This window comes from Globicephala melas, chromosome 11 (assembly GCF_963455315.2).
Source record: "Globicephala melas chromosome 11, mGloMel1.2, whole genome shotgun sequence".
NCBI lineage: Eukaryota > Metazoa > Chordata > Mammalia > Artiodactyla > Delphinidae > Globicephala > Globicephala melas.
In genome coordinates, this window is record NC_083324.2 from 36443348 (window position 1) to 36463230 (window position 19883).

At 48.9% G+C, this 19883-nt stretch overlaps 2 protein-coding genes and 1 pseudogene across 6 annotated transcripts in view; 1 reads left to right on the forward strand and 2 right to left on the reverse strand.

Moving 5' to 3' along the window:
* The window catches only part of WDR82 (WD repeat domain 82), a 30518-nt gene that overhangs the window by 10000 nt on the left and 635 nt on the right, over nt 1-19883 (forward strand). The window contains exons 4-9 of one of the 2 annotated variants that reach the window (XM_030867350.3): nt 3386-3485; nt 3895-4011; nt 4256-4411; nt 5227-5296; nt 5847-5989; nt 6985-8206. In XM_030867350.3, the coding sequence (XP_030723210.1) occupies nt 3386-3485; nt 3895-4011; nt 4256-4411; nt 5227-5296; nt 5847-5989; nt 6985-7014 (616 nt within the window). In that variant the 3' untranslated portion in view covers nt 7015-8206. Of the gene's footprint in view, nt 1-3385; nt 3486-3894; nt 4012-4255; nt 4412-5226; nt 5297-5846; nt 5990-6984; nt 8207-19883 lie in introns of those variants that run through there. The other variant, XM_070046631.1, reaches the window with a different exon arrangement.
* Nucleotides 1266-1694, reverse strand: LOC115858947 (deoxyuridine 5'-triphosphate nucleotidohydrolase, mitochondrial-like; annotated as a pseudogene).
* PPM1M (protein phosphatase, Mg2+/Mn2+ dependent 1M) lies at nt 11806-16658 on the reverse strand. 4 transcript variants are annotated; one of them, XM_070046628.1, is made up of 10 exons: nt 16318-16658; nt 15520-15643; nt 15112-15366; nt 14543-14655; nt 14086-14170; nt 13878-13996; nt 13650-13713; nt 13313-13420; nt 13052-13200; nt 11806-12585 (listed from the first exon to the last, which is right to left on the reverse strand). In XM_070046628.1, exons 1-10 carry the CDS (start codon nt 16539-16541, stop codon nt 12456-12458), a joined length of 1371 nt encoding a protein of 456 aa, XP_069902729.1. In that variant the 5' UTR covers nt 16542-16658; the 3' UTR covers nt 11806-12455. The 4 variants fall into 4 exon arrangements, with proteins under 4 accessions (XP_069902729.1, XP_030723206.1, XP_069902730.1 ...); XM_030867346.3 differs by having other exon boundaries at nt 11806-12706; nt 16318-16654; XM_070046629.1 differs by lacking the exon at nt 13313-13420 and having other exon boundaries at nt 11806-12706; nt 16318-16656.

Consider the following 19883-nt stretch of genomic DNA (forward strand, 5'->3'; position numbering starts at 1 on the left):
CTCTTGAGCATGTCACCCACTTCTTTTCGCCATCAAAGATAAAAGAATAATCTGCATATTCCCTTCTCCACCTCCTCATACTCATTCACTGTTTAACTCACTCATCTAAGCCAAGCTGTTTACTCCCCTTTCCCTGCTGCCTCCAGGTAAAATCCACTGCCTGGGACTCTTTGGTGCTTAACCTCTCAGTAAAACTTTTTTTCCTTTGGCTTCTCATCTTGGTTCTGTTTTTGCTATTTTTTGCCTCTCTTTCTCTTTTTGACTCTAAACAAGGTTCTACCCTAGCTTTTTTCTCCTCCTCTTGGTATTTGGGCCATCACTGATTTCATTCACCTCAGATAGCTTCCCAAATCAGTATTTTCAGCCCATAATTTCCAGACTCAACTTCTACCTACAGGTTCAATACTCCATCCATCGTTAAATTCCTTGGGCCAGCTCCTCTGTCTGCCTCATGTTTCTTCACCTCTGTCCCTTCCAATTCTCCCGACTCAAAGTCTCTGTTACCTGTTCACTACTTTTTCCCTGCCTTCACATCCGGTGAGTTGTTAAATCCCGTTGATTCTACTTAGGTTTAACCTCATGTGTCATTGTGCTCCATACTCCTTTGCTTCTGTCCTAGCTCAGGTAAATTATTGTCAACTCCTAATCTCCCCGTCCCTCAACATCCTGCTTCTGCACCCTGTTTTTACAGCTCTGACCACAGCCTCCCTCAAGAAACCTTGGAGTCAGATTCTTTTCCCTCTGCCTGACCCATTTTCCCAGTGTTATCTCCTACCACTCCAGTTGAAGTGAACTCTGGGCTGGTTCCTGAACTGCCTCATGCCTTCCTATCTGGCAACTTCCAGAAAGGCCACTCCCATTGAAACCCTGTTCACCACAGGTGCTGCTTCTTCCTGAAAGCCTTCTCTGACCCTCTCTTGGACGTTGTCTGGACTAGACAGTTAAGCTTCCTTAGAGTTGAAGTCTTGTTCCTCCTTGTATTCCCTCTACCTCTCATCGTAGAGCCTTGTGCCAAGATAGACTTCCTCTGAACTTTTGACCTGAATACTGTGATGTAAAATTACATGTTCATATGCATTCTGCTCACTCCGTTTTATTACCACCTCAGCATTCCCAGGAAATTTTGGCTTATAGTATCTTTTAAATTTTTAAGTTGATGATCTCGTGCAAATGTTAATTTAGTTATATTGGAAGAATTTTTTTTTTTTTGGTCAAAAACTTTAAGAAAAAGTACATTTTTCCATATTTTACTCATGGCATACATTTTAATTCTTTCTAGTGGAACCAAAACTTCCTGAACCCCTTTCAGAGTCATCCAAAATTTGAACTTCTTCTATTTCTACATTTAAAAAACCCATTCACAAATGAGCTGTGCAATTTGATCCACTTTTTTTACTCCAATTTTTTTTTTGTCAAAATGAGACAGTATAGCACCAATATTTCCTCTGTAATCTTCACCTGTGACACCAGCTCCTTTGTCTGTGAAGCGTTTTTTAGCCAAGGCAGAATGTGGAACTACTCTTCCATAACACCCAGAAGGAAGAGCCATCTGAGTGTCCATTTTCACAAGGGCTTCCTCTGTAGATGGTACTACAGACTCATAGGCACTGTACAGGTCATAGCCCACGGACCTCAAGGATCCCTCTGGTTAGGGCTGTGGCATGCTCCAAGAGGCAAGTAAAGTGGAGCCACATGCCATCCTTCTCCACGGGCTGGGCCCAAATGCCGGGGAGATGATGGGTGTCCTCAACGCAGAGCGTGGCAGAGCAAGAACATGAGCAGAGGGGACAAGAGAGCTCAGGATGAGGCCTTGGAAGAAGTGTTTTTCAGTGAGTGACTGGTGTAACCATAAGAGGGGACCCATATCAGAAATATAGCATAGGCTATTAGCATAGGGCTGTGGCTCTCTAAGTGTGGGGCCCAAACCACCAGTCTCACCATCACTGAGGAGCTTGTTAGAAACACAGATTCTCAGACCTCACCCCAGACCTACTGGATTAGAAATTCTGGCAGTGGATCCCAGCAGTCTGTTTTAACCCACCCTCCAGGTGATGCTGGTGCCACTCAGGTTTGAGAACAACAGTATAGTCCACAAACCTCTAGTTAAGGAATCATGCTTTTTTTTTTTAAATTGAGATATAGTTCAGTACCATAAATTCATCCTTTTAAAGTGTACAATTCAGTGGTTTTTCGTATATTCACAGAGTTGGGCAACCATCACCACTATCTAATTCCAGAACATATTCATCACCCCAAATAGAAACCCTGTACCCATTAACACTTCCCATTTCCCCTCTTCCCAGCCCCTGGCAACCACTAATCTACTTTCTGTCTCTATAACTTTGCCTATTCTGGATATTTTGTATAAATGGAACCAGATCATATGTGGCCTTTTGTGTCTGACTTCTTTCACTTCATACATGTTGTAATATGAATCAGTACTTCATTTCTTTTTTATTTATTTTTGGCTGCGTTGGGTCTTCATTGCTGCGCGCGGGCTTTAGTAGCGGTGAGTGGGGACTACTCTTCGTTGTGGTGCGCAGGTTTCACATTGCGGTGGCTTCTCGTTGCGGAGCACGGGCTCTAGGCTCGCGGGCTCACTAGTTGTGGCTCGCAGGCTCAGTAGTTGTCGCTCGCGGGCTCTAGAGCGCAGGCTCAGTAGTTGTGGTGCACGGGCTTAGTTGCTCTGCAGCATGTGGGATCTCCCCAGACCAGGGCTCGAACCTGTGTCCCCTGCATTGGCAGGCGGATTCTTAACCACTGCGCCACGAGGGAAGCCCCAGTACTTCATTTTTTTTTATTGCCAAATAATATTCTTGTATGACAATAACACGTTTTCTTTATCCATTCATTAGGTGATGGACATTTGGGTTGTTTCCACTTTTTAGTAATTATGAATAATGCTGTTGTGAACATACATGTACGGGGGATAATTTGGACATATGTTTTCATTTTTCTTGGGTATATACCTAAGAGTGGAATGTTTGGATCATATAGTAACTCTAACTTTTTGAGGAAGTATAAAACTTATTCAAAGCAACTGTACCATTTTACATTCCTACCGGCAGTGTATGAGGGTTCCAGTTTCTCCACATCCTCACCAACAGTTGTTATCTCTCTTTTTGATTATAGCTTTGCTAGTGGGTATGAAGTGGTATTTCATTATGATTTGATTTGCATTGGAATCATATGTTTTTATGCTGTAGCTTTAAGTTGCTTTTTTATACTAATTGCCTTTGATTGTTCCGGATTGCTTGTGTATGTGTTTCTTAAAATGGAGTTTTTAGGAGAACACATATGTATAGGTAGGTAAAGTGGTTTAGAGTTCATATCCAATTCTTGTTAATATTTCGCTTCAACTACTATTTATCTTGATGCATTGCAGGGTGGTGGCCTTGTCCATGTCACCTGTGGATGACACTTTCATTTCTGGGTCTCTTGATAAGACCATTCGGCTCTGGGATCTCCGGTCTCCTAACTGCCAGGTAATGTTGCCTCACAGTTACACTTTAAGCGTTTTCAACTCTCCCTCTCAAGGAAGGGGGAAAGCAGTGATTCTTTCCTGGGATCCCAGAGTCTTTAAATTTTGGAGAAGATCTTTTACTGGTAGGTAGCTGGTAATTAAGCTAATACCTTAATCCGGTGCATACTTATTATGATCTGTGGCTTAGTGCTTTAAAAGCAGTTTTCCTGGAGCCTTTGAGCTATATATTTTAGACTCCAAGGATTTGTTTTTATTTGAATTCAGTGTCTATAAAATTATACAGTTAGGGTTGATCTGAAATCAATTGCATGGAGACCAGGGTTTTTTTTAACTTCATTTTAGTTAGTTTTGTGTTTGCTTTTGGTAGGATCCTGGGTTCATTAACTTTTTTAAAATTTCTTTTTTCTCAGGGTCTCATGCATTTACAGGGCAAGCCAGTTTGTTCTTTTGATCCAGAAGGATTAATTTTTGCTGCAGGTGTCAATTCTGAAATGGTCAAACTTTATGATCTTCGCTCTTTTGATAAGGTAAATCTTTGAATCTTTGAACCGTCTTGATATTATGGAAGTTTTGAAGGGTGAGATGGACATTTAAGAGCCTTTTTCTACAGTAGAGGAGGTATGTGGTAGATATTAGAAAGTGTCAGAGCAGTACTTCATCTTCTGCTTTCCCTAGTCAAAAAGGAATCTAAAGGGATAGAATGAGATTTGGCTCTGGCAGAAGGAATTATTGATGTGCCTTGGGCCTAGGGCTGCTGTCTGTCTTTTGCAGGGGCCATTTGCGACATTTAAGATGCAGTATGATCGGACTTGTGAGTGGACAGGGCTTAAGTTCAGCAATGATGGCAAACTCATCCTCATCTCCACCAATGGCAGCTTCATCCGTCTGATCGATGCATTCAAGGGAGTGGTGATGCATACGTTTGGGGTGAGCTGACAACTTTTAACCATGTTTTTTTCCCCATACTCTACCTTTTTTCCATGCTCATCCCTTCTGAGAATTGTGTCAGCTATTTAGTGGAGACCGGCAGTTGTCCTTGGCTCACTCATCGAGGCATGGACTTGCATTTTCTTCCTGCACGTGGCATTATTTCTTTTGGATTCTGAGACATTCACTTCTCACCCAGTGACTCAAGTTTGGTGTTTAGATAATATAATAAACTTCTGACCATAAACATTTTCTTACCCCCTTGAATATGGAGTTGGGGATAAGGGGGTGAATTGTAAAGGGTGGTAGCCAAATTTGAAACCTTCATAGCACTGTGCATGAGGAAGAAAGGGTTTCACAGAAAGGAAGGTGATGTATGTACTACAACATGGATGAACCTTGAAAACATTATGCTAAGTGAAATAAGCCAGACACAAAAGGACAACTGTTGGACGATTCCACTTTTATATTAGTTTCCTAGAATAGAGATAGATAGTAGAACAGAGATTGCCAGGGAGCAGGGGAAGAGGGAAATGGGGAGTTACTATTAAAGATTATGAAGTTTCTGTTCAGAATGATGAAGAGGTTTTGGAGGCAGAAGATGGTAATGGTTGCATAGCATTTTAAGTATACTTAGTGCCACTGAACTGTACACTTAAAAATACTTAAAATAGTAAATTGTTATCTATATTTTACTGTAAAAAATTTTTTTCATCAAAAAAAAAAAGAAGAAGATGTATGTGCTGGGGTCAGTGTTTGTAGGCCATTATTTTTTGTTAATGGCACTGTAATGAGAATTGTTCTGCTTGTTTTAGGGTTATGCCAACAGCAAAGCCGTCACACTGGAGGCCTCGTTTACTCCAGACTCGCAGTTTATTATGATTGGTAAGCTTCCTTTATCCCCCCGCCCCTTGGGTGTTACTTATCTGGTACTGTGCATTATGTTATTTCTGTTAGTTTTAACTAATTTAAGATATTATTTATTATCCTTTTGAGATAGAGTTTCTCAGATTTCTGTGTAGCACGTTATGTCAAAGGTATAGTGTCTTTAAACTGTCCTGACTTTGCTTTCTTTTCTGGGAACGGGCGTTAATGTTGGTCTTCCCTGGACCATCATAGAGTTAAACTCTACAAGCACTGATGTAACCCTTCATTCAGTCACCTTAGTGTAGATGTTCGTAGGGTGGTCGTATTCAGCCCCCTTTTTAAATGAGAAAACTGAAGTTAGAGGGGAAGTGACTTGCCTAGGAACAAATAACTAGGGTCTAGATCAGTTCCCAAAGTGTCTTTTCTTCACTGCCATTACTCCCTCTCCATTTCTGCTGGTGGCTGGGTCCTGAAGCTTGGCCTCTCTCCAGATGTCAATCCATGTCTGTTTGCCACTTGTCTTTGTATTGTGCCTTGAGCTGTTATATTCCTTGATCATTCTCTTCAGGTTCAGAGGATGGCAAGATCCATGTCTGGAATGGAGAGAGTGGTATAAAAGTAGCTGTGTTGGATGGTAAACACACAGGCCCCATTACCTGTTTGCAGTTCAACCCCAAGTTCATGACCTTTGCCAGTGCTTGTTCCAACATGGTATGTGAACAACGGGAGATGTCCTTCATCTAGGGTCCCTTTCCAGTTGGGGTGGTGGGTCCTTCAATGAGCACAGTGAGCTGTGTTCTAAATAGGTACAATTACAAGCACCCAAGTTCATGTTTCTCAGCTGGTGGCTTCCCTATTTCACCTCTATTATCTGATCTTTGGTTGCGCTGGTCTTTCACTTTTGCTCTTCTTTCCATGACCTGGGATCGCGAGCTCCCAGGAGATCTTAGGCCAGTTTTTTTGCTCTGGCTCCTGGTTTTATGCCCAAACTACCTGGGGCTATGCCTCACAGCTTTTTGGCTTCTTAAAATACTTTGAACCAGCCTTTTGTGGCTGTACCCTTTCAGTTTTCCATTCTTCTCAGGTTATGCTGAGTTCATCAGAAATTCTTACAGTTGATCACAACTGACCAGTTAGAGTTTTCTCCAGGCCCCTGTCTCTTCCTAGACAACACTAGCAGAACAAAACATCAGTGAGTCTCAGCCTCCAGTTTCCTCTTAGCATCTCCTAAACCTACCTGGGTATTTGGGTATGAGGCATTTCATTACTAGCCTACCCAGAACACATTGCTCCATTTCTTTTTTTTTTTGTTTTTTAAACAAAGAAAACAGTGTCAGAAAAAAATGCAGCAAAACCATCCAGTCCAGTCCCTCACATTTTTTACAGCTCATGAATGAGAGGGTCTGTCTGAGGTCACCTGGTAGATTAGCTGTGAGGCCAAACACCCACCTCCCCAGACAGCACTTCTTCTTTTCTTTACCACTGGACCACTATGGTGGAAGTTAGACAATGTTTACTTTCACATAGATGGGAGAGTGTTTGTCCACAGATTGCCAGAGTCAACTGGTCAGGAGGGAAGGCCACCAGCCATAACTCCTCTAACTTTGGGGTTGGGTGCCTTGATGGTTGGGGAGGGGTAAGAAAAACCCTCAGAAATGAGAGGGGCTTGGCTTTTTAAAGTTGACTTATGTTCTCCTTCCATCCAGGCCTTCTGGTTGCCCACCATTGATGACTGACCTGCATAGTGCTTGGCTGTTTTCTGTACAGCGAGGGTGGCCAGTAGGAAAAAACTCAGAGGGAACTAAGATAATAGTGAGATTGGATCATTTGACTGGGCTGGAGAGCATCCTTCCACATGGCCTTCCCAAGGATGTGCTGTACATTTGCTCAAAAGAAAAAAATTACTTTGTCAAGCTTCTTCAAAAGGACTCTTGGTGCGGCAGATTCAATCAGGACTCAGATTTTCCAGCTGTCACTGCACCGAGCTCCTCCAGAGGAGTGACCAGACTCGTGACTAGGGTATAGTGGGGCCCTCAAGACACCTTCAGTTTTGAATGTATTTGCTGCTGAGGAGTCGGTGAAGTTGTTAATTCTGCACATCCCTTTGCCCACCCCCATAAATGCGTGGGAAGCCACAGTTCTGGTTTTGAGATGCTGGGGCAGCTCAGTGCCCCTTGCCCTCACCCTGCATGTCTTGTTACTGGTTCTCCCTGTGTCATTGTGGCATTATCCACAACCATCATGTTACTTAGGTGCCAAATATTTACAGAAATAAGTCTCCATATATCTTAGGGTCAGAAAGGGACAGATACAGAAGGACCTTGCTTGCCAGGAAGCCTTGCAAGTTAGTCATGTGAGGGTGGATGATCTGGGTGTGCCTCAGGCTCTGGGTGAGGGAGGAGGGGTAGCAGATGAGTTCCTAGGGCTGGGAGGTTTAGCAGCAGCTTGGTGTGGTGCCCTGTCATCAAAACTAACACACAGTCCTTCTGGGTGCCTGCCAAGTTTGGTTGTACAGAAGCAAGGTGGGCGTCTATTTTTGTACATGAGATACATCACGCTTTTCTGTGGGCCAGTATTGTGGAGTGAGTCTGAGTTGTTTACACTGATGCCTTCCCTGCCCACTGCAAGTTGTGTACATAGTCTCCAGATGATACCACCCCTTCCCCAGCTCCCAACCAGGAGCTGGCTCTAGGCTTGTGTTATATGTTATATGTTATATTCAGCCTTTTTATATATGACTTGGAATTTCTGTTGTTTGTATTTTAGCACAATGTGTGTACACCTTCATTTAAATATATCATGTGTGTGCATACATATATACATATATGTATGTATGCATGTGTGTGTGTGTGTGTGTGTGTGTGTGTGTGTGTATACACACACATATTTAAAAAGTATCTGAAGGAGATAGAGTCCTCTGCCCCAGGAGAAAGACTGCATTCTTGCTAATAGTGTTTGTCACAAGTGTTAGTCTTCCCTATTACCTTTTTCCCTTTGGGAGACTGAACAAAAGCAAAGCTTTTGAGTGTTTGCTGTCCCCATGGCAGCTAAATGAGGGTCTTGGAATGACTCCCTTGTGTTCCTCAAGCCGCACTTTGGGGCCTTCTCTGCAGTATTAGCCCCCTTTTTGCCCGGTGATGCTCTGTCTGCGCCTGTATGTGTGTGACAGTCACTTTTGCATGCCTTTTGTGTCTGGCTCCCAGCATTTGGGGACAGGATGCTGGAACCAGAGCATTTTCAGCTTGTCTGAGGCTTCTTTGCCAATTATAGGTCATTCCTGTTTACCTGGTATGTCTGCTTTCTTAACTTCTTTTCCTTGCCTTCTCCTGGGAGAGGGAGGATTCCTGATCGGGGTTGAGGTGAGCTGCACGTAGCTCATTGCCTTTTCCCCTGCATGGCCTTCTTAGAGCAGGACAAGTGGCATATTATTTCACTAAGTTCCCAAACATCTAAGCAAGTAACACATTCCCTGCAGATCCAGAAACAGGCTCAACAAGGTTATGTTTGACTTGCCCAAGAGTACCTAGCTGCTAGTGGGGAAAGCAAGCCATTACTGCCTCTGTTCAGCAGCAGGAATAGGCTGTGAATTGCTAGCAATTACTGTTTTGTTTTGCTTTTTTAGCAGTTACTTTTTGGCTTGTTCCGTAACCTTAAAAGCAAGGGGCCTACGTCTTTCCCAGACATAGGCTGGAATCTGCAGCTTCTGAGGTGCCACACACCGTATAGCTCTGCATTCTCAGCGTGGAGGGACTTTTAGAAACCAAGTGATCTGAGCTGTTACTGCCCACCCCTGGCTTTCCAGGATAGAAAATTCATGGTAGGAATAACTGTTCAGAGAAAGTACTTGGAACTACAGGTTAATAAGAAAGCCTGCATAATTAACATATCTGTACCCAGAGCAGCCACCATGACTTGTCTATCAGCAGGAAAATGATTTGTATTGAGTTCCTGTGTGTCCAAAGCTGAGGCACCATGTCCTTTGAAAATATGCACTGCACTGCACTGCTTCTATTTATGGGGACCTGTGGCTGCAGAGCTGGCTCCTGAGTTGGGAAGGAGAGGGAAGGATGCAGCTGGAAGTGACCGAAGATGATGTGGTAGTGGGAAAAGGCAGAATTAAGGGAGAAAAGAGTCTGTGGGTCAGAGAGGCTGAGGAGCACCAGGGCTGCCAGGACACCCTCAGTAGGAGCCAGAGGTGCTTAAGCTCTCCTGGGGGTGGGGGGCGCACCACGCTCTCAAGAGTCAGGGCCAAAGCCTCTGATTTATATGTGACAGTGACATTGCACTGCTCAACCACCAGCCAGTGGGGTATTTTTTTTTTTTTTTTAAGAAAACCGTTGCAATCATAATTAATGCTTATTAAGAAAAATCTGGGACTTTTAAAAAGAATCAGTTTGCCACCAAAATGTTACCACTGCTAATCTTTTGGTGTTTAGTGTTTCTCTAGACATTTCTGTGCATAGATTTTTGGTGTGTTTACATAGTTGTTATTCTACTGTATATACAATTTTATGTCCTTTTTGTACTTAACATATAAACGTTTTTTCCATGTTATCTGTCTTAAACAGAATTTTATGGCTGCAGCCTCTTCCATTGAGTTTTCATAGCATTGTTTGCCTGGTTCCTAGAGTTGGAGGGAGGGGGTGGGTTGTCTCCTGTTAGTCCTCCTAGCTCACACTGGGACTCATTGTAATGCTGTGTGGATGGGTTGTTGGGCTCCCTGGGACTGCCTCTGGTGACTAAGGCCTGTGGGCTGGTGGGAGGAACCCCTAGATCCAGCTCTCAATGCATAGCAGCCTGGGTCTCCTCAACTCCATGTTCTAATAAGCAGCCATAGGGCCAGAAATGAGTGACCAGGAAAAGGCCGGCCTGAGATCCTCAAAGACTGCATCTGGCATGTACCTCAGGCTGCCTTTCATCCCCCACTGTTACCTCAACCCTTGATCAGATTGGCAGCCTCTAGCTGGAATAAGGTTCATCCTCCTAGGCCCTGGTTTGTGGGGGGCAAGGATAGTGGGGTGCCTTTGAGGCTCCTGTACCAGTTCTGGCAGAAGGCCTGGCCACTTGCTTGTAAACCCATTGCCTGGCCGGTGAGTTGATAACTCACTAGTAGCATCCTCAGCTGCAACACCTTTGGCCTGCCACTTTGCGCATGGTCATTAGAGGTTGGCCAAGGACTCTGGAGGTCAGCAGAGGGAGCGTCCCGGCTTGTGAGTGGTAGGCCATGCATAGGCTCTCAACACGACTGCCCAAGCAGGAAGAGTCCCCCCCTCACGGCCTGGTGGGAGGGCTACTGCAGCATTTGGCTCTGCTGAGAGACATGAACACGTAAGTCAGTGGCTGCCCCTGCAGTGGTCACTCCTGTCAGTTTGGCTTGTTCGCAGTTGAGAGACCCACTGTTGCCCACTCCCTGGGTTTCAGCCTGGTGGTGTGAGGAGCAAGACCAGGCAGTGGGCCGGATCAGAAGGAAAGCAAAGCAGACTTGGGGCAAGCAGTCTCAGTAGTTGATGTGGGTGATTGGTTGGCAGGCTCAGGATACTGCCTACGCTTTGCTGGGGTGTGGGGGGAAGGAAGGTGAGTGTTGGGGGTGGGGACTGCTGAGGAAAGAGGAAGTAAAACTGCAGGCTGGTAGGGCACACTCTTGTTCTTGCCAGCTGCCTAATTAGAGTCCTGGAGAGGCTGCCCAGAGCTTCTGGGGCCAACCACATTTTCTCAGGACCAGCTGCGGACAGATGTAGGCCCAGAAGTGCTGGGCTATGGAATATGACTAGGTAAAAAATGAGTAGTTTCGTAGTTTTTCCTATCTCTTCCCTAGAGAACATGCAGGAAGTAGAGTCTAAAATGAGTTAATGGGCAGGAAAGGAGGTCTGAAAGTCTCCCCATTGTGTTAAATAAACAAGTTTAACAATCAGTTTTGTGGCCTACTGGCCCTTGTCCTTTCTGGCTGCAGTTTAGGGCTATGAGTTGCCTGGTAAGAATTAATCTCAATTGTAGACCAAAGTAGGAGTAGATCAGGGAAGAGTTAGGAAAGGCTGAGGTCATGAAATTCAACAAATAATTCAACAAACACTTACTGAGCATTTGAGCCTTGGCAAGTGCTGGATGATAAAAACAGTCTTGTGAGGAACATGAAGAACTAAGCTACTCATCAAACAGCAAGCTCTGGAGCCCCAACTGACTTGCTGTCTCCAGTTGGTAAATCTAGCTTTATTATAAATTTACTATAAACTTTATACTAAAATCACTATAATTTGCCTTAAAAAAACAAGGCATCCCTTCCGATACCTCAAGCCCAGAGCCCACAGATGGTGGTGGAGACCTCCTTTCTGTTCCCTGGGCAGCAGTTCTCTCACTGGGGCTCACCCCAAGCTGCGAACTGGGGACGCCACAGAGAAAACACAATGCTGACTATAGGCAAACTTGTAAGATGGAGCTAAGGCTAAGAGTGATTTTTTTAGAAGGGAACAAGAAAAAGCAAAAGGTATACTGTAATGTCAAGCTATACAGCAATTCACGATTCACAAGGGTTCTTCTGCACACAAACGTTTAATAGGAAGGTGATGGGGAACAACAAAACGGTGTTGTTGAGGCATCAGCCTAGGGCAGGGCTGGAGCCAGAGAGGAGCAATCGGGAGACTGGGCTAGAGGCAGCAGCAGTAATCGGGGCATTCACTACTCAGCCAACTCTGGGGCTCCTTGGCCCTTAGTTCTCCCCCAACTTCAGCCCCTGGGCCTGTGCCTCTCCTCCAGCACAGAGGGGAGCAGGGTAGGACCTGAACTGGTCTCTCTCCAAGGGCTGCTTCAAGATGGCTGTTTAGCAGATACGAGGCTTCCCATAAGACACTGCATGGGCTTTGGGGGGTTGTTTGAGTAGACAATCTGACATTCATGCATTAGAGACCTGGATCCAAGCACAGGCTGTCTGCCCTTCCTGGCATCCTTGGCCAATGCCCTTAGTCCAGCTGTCCCCATCTGGGAATAATATAGTGGGCTGTTAAGGATCCTATCTGAGGAGGCTTACATGGATTCCTAAGTTGTAAAGTGACTCTGCCAGACATTATTGATATTAGCGCTCTTTCCCTGCCTGCCAAAGGGGGACCTGGGGAGCTGGACTCCCTGCGTTCTTCCAGTTCTGACTGCCTCGTAGAAATGCTTCCCTTGAAGTGGGTTGGGGGGGTCAGGGCTGGGTCTGGGGGTGGGGCAGGCAGACCTGCTGTTGACCATGGTGGACGCTCACAATGCACCTGGCCCGTAAGTGGTTCTGGGATGCGATGTTTGAATCCTCAGTGGCTACTGCGCCCTTGGCCCTGGTTGTGCAAGGGAATCACGAACACAGAGACGTCGTCGTAGGACACCTGCCCTTCCTGTGTGGGACTGTTGTCCTTCCCCTGTGTGCTGTGTATCAGCATTTGGGCCAGCTCCGAGAACCTGTGGGGACCATCCTGCAGATGTACTTCGGGGCCAGAGCAAAGAGGCAAGGCCAGCCCTCAGGGAGAACTTGCACTGTGCTGAACACTGAGGACCCAAGCAATGCAGTCTAACTGTGGGGCCAAGCAAGCCACAAGCCTGGGAAGGCCACAGGTTGGACCATGGGTGTCTGGACTCAGAGATTTTGGGGACCCACAGTCACCCCCAGGAAGCTTGAGATAGCTCTAGTCCTGGCCAACTGTTCTTAGCCGGACTCATCTGCAGTGTTGTCTTCTCAGCCATGACTTCTTGGTGTTTCTGCTGGCACCAACTCAGGCCCAGGCAGATCCCCAGCAGCTATAGTACCTGTGTGGGTCCTCTCGGTTGCCAGGGAGGAAGCTCCGCACCAGCCGTGCCACCTGCTCACTGGACAGGACATCCCAGAGCCCATCAGTCGCCATGACAACTACATCCTCTTCCTGCGGCTCCAGCTGGTCCATATCCAGCACAGTCACCTGCAAGTTAAGCCTAAGGTTTCCTCACTGGCTCCCTTCCCAGCTCCAGCCAACCTTGCGTAGTCTGCCTTTCTGGGCAGATAGAAGCTGGTGTAGGCTATTGCCCCCTCACCTGTGGGACAGAGAGCAAGAAGGGCTTGAGCTGAATATTTGTGTCCAGGACTTTGAGCTGATGGTCTCCTAGGCCCCGGGAGACAGCCAGTGTTCCCAGTAACCGAGCCTGGAGACAAGGGAGGTATGAGGTGACAGCAAACAGCCCCAGCAAATGTACAAGTAAAGCACACCAAGAGGTGGACTGTGGCCCTGGGCGCCTGGGCTGAGGGAGAAACACCCTCTGACCTCGGAGCAGTACCTAGGACCCCAGCTAAAGCTCCCCACAAGGGACAAAGGAGCTCCCACCTCTACAGGGGGCAATTTAAGAGAGATTCTTGGAGGCGCCATTCACTGACCTGCCTACCCTGTCCATGAATCAGTGGGTACTTGAGATCCGACTGCTCCACGCACTTGTAGCTCCTACCAGGAGCAAACCCAGTATCAACCCAGGCCCTACTTACCACCTCACCACCCCCAACACAGGGCCCACCCTGCCCAGGTAGAAGGGGACTGCCCCAGGCCACACATCTGAGCCTGGACCCCAGGGCTCTCCCCACTGTGTCCCCCAACCCCACCTCGCTCACCAGCCGCTCATGTGGTGATCCCTGAACAAAACCTTCTGCCCCAAGTCATCCCCCTTCAGTCGCCGAGGGAACTCCAGTCTGGTGAACTCACCAGCCAGAAGCTCAGGGTAGAGAAAGGCCTGGAATAGGGAGGCCATGCTCAGATCAGGCTCCCTCTGGTGGCCCAGGAGTTGGGGCTGCACAGCCTCCCTCTGCCAAGGGCACCTACCAGCTGCTGGATCCGCTGCCGCTCAGTCTCCGGGGTGAACTCAGAGCTCAGGGGCCGTACCTCATCCCTCCGCACCAAGATGGCCCTGGATGAGGTTTTAGAGGAGAGAGAAGTCTGTGGGGCAGCCTCCATCCTTACCCATAGCCTCCCTCCTGCCGGCCCCTTCTCCAACCACCAGGGGCCAGTTCTGCCCATAACAATCCCTTGCTCAAAGGCCCCCATGACTGCCTAAGGCCTGCAGGGTAAAGCCGCAGCCATCTGGCCTGGCCCCTGAGGTCTCTGCCCTCCCTGGCATCTGCTGTCCGCCCTCACACTCAACACATGCTAAGTACACATGCTAAGTACACAATTCAGCCAATCTTCCCCAATTCTGTCTCGACTTCCCCCTTTCACTGTCCCCACTGCCTCTGCTGCCTGTCTGCCCACCCCACCCTACCCACCCTCTGGGCTCACTCACCTGCTATCCCCAGCATTGGCCACATACAGCTTTCCTTGCAGGGTCACAGCCACCAGGGCTGTGCAGCCACCCACCTGGCCTGAGGCCTCCAGCTCTCGCCCAATCACCTCATCCTGGAGCAAACCAAGGCTACTTTAGCTGCTGCTTGTACTGCCAGCATACCACTGTCCCCAACCCTCACCCTACAGTTTACTTCCCCACTAGCAAGCAGTGGCAGTCCCAGCGCAAAGTCTAGCTATGACTCCAAGATCCCTGTGGTCAGGAGATCTAGACATATCCCTTTGGAGGTAGAGAAGTCCTATTCAAAACAGTGAGGAAGGGAAACCAAGGACCCACAGGGTGTGCAACAAGATGATACAGGTAAAAGCACCTAGCATATAGTAGGCGCTGGATAAATGGGTGGGGTTATGATAACTGTTTAGTAACAAACCAACCAACCCAATCTTGTCCTCCCAATCCAAAGATCCAGGGTGATCACCATCATGTGCAGGGACACCCCACAACCCAGAGTCCCTCAGGTCCCTGAGGGTAACACCTGCCCTCCTTTCCCAGCCAAAGGTCACACTCACACACTCCTGGAAGGCACTCTCCAGAGCCCCGACCACCAAGTCTTCTGCCCTAATGCCCTTTTCTTCCACAAACTGGGGGTCACTAGGGCGGATGCAGTGGCCACTGAGGTGCATGGGGGGCTGAGTGGCCACCATGCCCTCTACCACGGCCTCCAGCTGCCGGCGTAGGCAGGAGTGCAGGGTGTTGGCAGCCAGGATAGCTGCAGCTGGACCACCGTGACCATCAAACAGTGCCCAGTAATGACCTGTCAGGAACTGCACAGGAAGGGCTTGGCGTCAGGCTCTGCCTGGCCTCCCCAGTTGTCCCCTGGCTGAATGTAGGGCACTAGGGCAAGAACCTCAGTCTACAGTCCTGGCCCCAGTCTTGGCCCCAGCCTGTAAAAGGGGCTCAGGCCCAGCTGCACTCACCTCCTCTGGGCACAAGGTCAGCCATTCCCGGTCCTCTTCAACCCCAAACTCAAATCTCCGGATGCACAGCTTCCCACAGGCCGCCTGATCCTCATTGAATTCAGATTTCTCTGCATTGATGATCCTGAGGCCAGGAAGTGATCAGTGACCCTTTAGGGACACACCTATGCCCCCATGGGCACAGAGAACAGATTTGGAACACAGAGAGGAACCCTCCCTCGAGTAACAGCCCCCATGCTGTCCCTGACACACACCTGGACAAACAAATGCTGGAAATTTGCTAACTGTTCAGTAACCTCACAGCTAAAGCAAAACTCAGGGCCCAGCCCATCTGGAGCTTACCTGCTGACCTGGGCCGGGAGGTAAGGGCAAGTCTGCCTGCGGAGGTGTGGGGCTTCCTTGCCTACCCCCTGTCCCACCTCAGCCAGAATCCCTGTCCAATGCTGCACAGGCCATAACCCAGGGTGAGATGTGTGTGCGGGGGGAGGGGGGGTCTCCAAAGCCCAGAACGCTGGAATTCTACCTAGTATCCCTACCTCTTTTGAAAGCCCCAGGGGGGCAGGTCCTTCCCGACCTGAGGTGGAATAGGGGAGGTTGTCAAGAGTGCGGAAGTGCCGACAAGAGGGAGATATCCACAAGGTTGGGGAGGCGGGATCCCTCACTCAGCTTGGCCTGTTTTCTCGGTCAGCACGGGACCCCAGGCAGGATCACAGGGTGGGGGTCCGGGCCTCAGGATTGAAAGTCGCAGGGAGCGGGGAGTGTCGGGGGCAGGGGGGCCGCTCGGGGCCGGGCACTCACTCGGCGTAGCCTGCGTTCCAGGGCAGCGCGCGGCCCCGCACCGGGCTGCGCACTGGCCGGGCGTCCGGGCGGCACGAGGCGTCGGCGGTGCCGGGGCTGGAGCCTGAGCCGCGCAGGAAGCGGGGCCGCCGGTAGGGCACGGGGCTGGCGCGGGGCCGGGGCGGCCGCGGCGCGGGGAGCGGACCCCCCGGCAGGAAGCGGCGCCGGAACCAGTTGGCGGACATGGCGCAGCGGCCCGGGGCTGCCCGCGGGGCGCCGGGCAGAAGGCTGGGCCGACGGCACCGCCCGCCCGACCCGGGAGGAGGAAGCGGGCCGGGGCGGGGCGGGGCCGGCTGGGCGGTGACGCCCCCAAACCCCAACCTCCCGCCGCCCCGGAGTCTGTGGGCGGCCTGGGTGCCCTCCGGCTCCTCAAGCCTCCTAATCAGCCAACGCTGTTATCAACCCCACTTTACAGGCAAGAACACTGAGGCCTAGATAGACGAAGACGCTGGCCCGGCTCACACAGGAACCTGAGCAGGCTGACATTCGCCCACACGTAAGGGGCACGAGTCTTTGAGAGGGAAAAGTCCCTCCTCCCTACCCAGGGAGGCTGTAGGGGTCGATGAGAGCACACCTGGGCCTCCGGGCTGGATCAGTGTCCATGGCAGAGCCTCAGGCCTCTTCTTGCTGGGCCCGGACGTTACGCAAGGGCAAGATGGGAACAAGATGTCCTTGGAGGTGTCAGACTGACACATTGAGTAAGAGTCTCAGAGCACAGTGTTCCCTCAGGAGACCTCCATGCCTCACCCACTCGGCCTGGCACCCTCCACTCCCAGATGGGGCTTGGTGGTCACCCTGGCCTTCCTTATCCTGAGAAGCAGCTCCCGCCCTCAAGGCCAGTCTCCTAAACAGCTGCCCCTCCAATCAAGATGTCCTCTCTAGACAGACAGCAGGGGCCTCACTAGAGTGCAAGTGACTGATGGACAAAAGGAATCCATGGTCCCCCAAAGACTCCAACTGGTCAGAGTTCAGACTTGCGCCTAAGGGAAGTGAAAGACTTTCATCTGGGTTGGAGGCAAGATGTTGCAGCCTCTTAACTCCTGGTTACCTACCACCACTGGGTCAGCGGGTCAGCAGCATGTTAACAGAGTGCTTTGTCACCCTCTGTCACTGAAGCCCAACTCCCTGTGCAGGACTGTTATTTCCATCTCATAACGAGGGGGACTCTGAGGCCCACAGAGGGGAAGTGTCCTGACACCCAGGGCTGTGCTGTTTCCATTATGACAGTGCAGCTGACTCAGAACCCCCAGAGGGTATTTCTCTTCCCCTTCCCTCCTCCAGGAAGGCAGGCTTGACAACTCAAAGCCCCTGAGGCCCCACAGCCCAGGGCCCAGGGAGGGCTGCAGGAGGAGTCCCTACCTTCGCCTCCACACCCAAGCCCAGCATATGCTCACTAGGCCTTACTTCCTCCAGGAGGCCAGCCTTGCCCCATTGGGAGTTCCCTCCACCCAAGGAAGAAGGTTCCTGGGGCAGGGAGCTGTGCCCAACAGCCCCTCCCTCAAATGACTCAGTTCCAGGGTAGCCTGGGAGCTAATTTACTGACCCCACCATGTGTGTCAGGCCCCAAGCACTAGGCACAGAAGTACAGTACTAATGGAAATGAGCTCCCCTGCAGTGATGGTGGAAGTCCTGGTGGATGGTGCTTGATCCAGCTGGCAAGGGGGAGGGGGAGAAGTCAGAGAAAGCTTTCCAAAGGACACCTGAGCTACAACCTGTCATCAGGACAGAAATGGACCAGGGACCCAGAGTGGGGCAAACCCAATTCTATCAGTGGGGTAACCTCCTCATCCCACCAGCCAATGGCTCAGAAGCTGTTAAAGTCTAAAACTAGAGGAAACAATGCAAACACAGTTTATTCCCCAAACTCACCATCTTGGACTCCCCTGGGTAGATGAAGATCTTGTCCTCTAGGTGTATTCAGAGAAGCTCCTGGCAGCCAGGTGTCACAGGTGGTCTGTTGCCCAGCTTAACTATTTTAAGTTTTCAGAGCCATGTGGAGCTCTATGGCAATCCCATCCTCCCTGTTCCAAGCTGACCTAAGTGTTCCTCCAGTGCTACCAAGGCTCCTCTGGCTCCCTAGGCTCCTGGGAGCCTCTGCTCTTGCCTGGATCCCAAGCCTGACTCTCTTGGTTTACTCTGTCATTTTGCTGAAGCACATCCTCTAACAACTTTCCAAGAAAGGATGACTGGGTCCCGGTAATTTTCTGGGTCCTTGCAATTCTGAAAGGGTTTGTATTCTGCCTTTTTTTGTTGTTTCTGTTTTTTGTTTTTTGTGGTACGCGGGCCTCTCACTGTTGTGGCCTCTCCTGTTGCAGAGCACAGGCTCCAGACATGCAGGCTCAGCAGCCATGGCTCACGGGCCTAGCTGCTCCTCGGCATGTGGGATCTTCCCAGACCAGGGCACGAACCCTTGTCCCCTGCATCGGCAGGCAGACTCTCAACCACTGCGCCAACCAGGGAAGCCCTGCCTTTGCTTTTGATTGATATTTTGGCTCAGAATTCTTTCTGACTGCTCTGTTCATTGTTTTTTGGCTGTTGCTGCTGCTGAAATCCAGTGCCCCTGTCATTCCCAGGCCTTTGGATTGGCTCTGTTTACCTTTTTTTCTCTCCAGAAGCCTCCAGGCTCTTCTGTCTCCAGTGCCTGAAGTTGTAGGTGAGGTTCCTTGGGGTGGGTCTGTCTTCATTTCTGGGTAGAGTTCTCCCTGGAGGCCATGCAACTCCTCACTTTCCAGTTATACCCTTATCCTGACACCCTTCTCTCAACTGCTCGAAGGAACCCAAGCCTGCCCCCTCCTGGCCGGAGACCTTGCCTCAGCTAACTCAGTCAGCATGTGAGGGATGGAGGCGGGGGAAGGAGCAAGCTTAGAAAAAGGAAAAAGATTTTTATGCTACGTTTTTTTCATGCACCGTGAAAATAGCTTTTGTTGAGTCCCATATCTGTTCTTGACAAGATTTATTTTAGATTTAATTCAAAAAATTTAATACATTTCACTATGGCTCGAACAGTTCCTCCCTCTGAAGACAACCAATATTACTAGTTTCTTGTGGATCCTTCCAGAGATGTCAGGGGTATTCTGTGCAAGTTCAAGCAAAAAAACAAAAACAAAAACAGAAACATGTAAGACCAGAAATAACATGTGTTGGCAAAAGAATGTGGAGAAAAGGGAACTGTTGTGTATTGTTGCGGGGATGTAAATTGGTGTAGCCACTATGGAAAACAGTATGGAGGTTCCTCAAAAAGTTAAAAATAGAACTACTATATGATCCAGCAATTCCACTTCTTGATATTTATCTGAAGAAAGCAAAATCACTACCTCAAAGATATCTGCCTCCACCATGTTTACTGCAGCATTATTTACAATAGCCAAGACATGGAAACAACCTGTGTGTCCATCAATGAATAAATGGGTAAAGAAAGTTTATATATGTGTGTGTGTATATATATATATATATATATAATATAGAATCAATATATTATATAGAATATATTTATTATATATTCTATACACTATATAGAATACATGTTT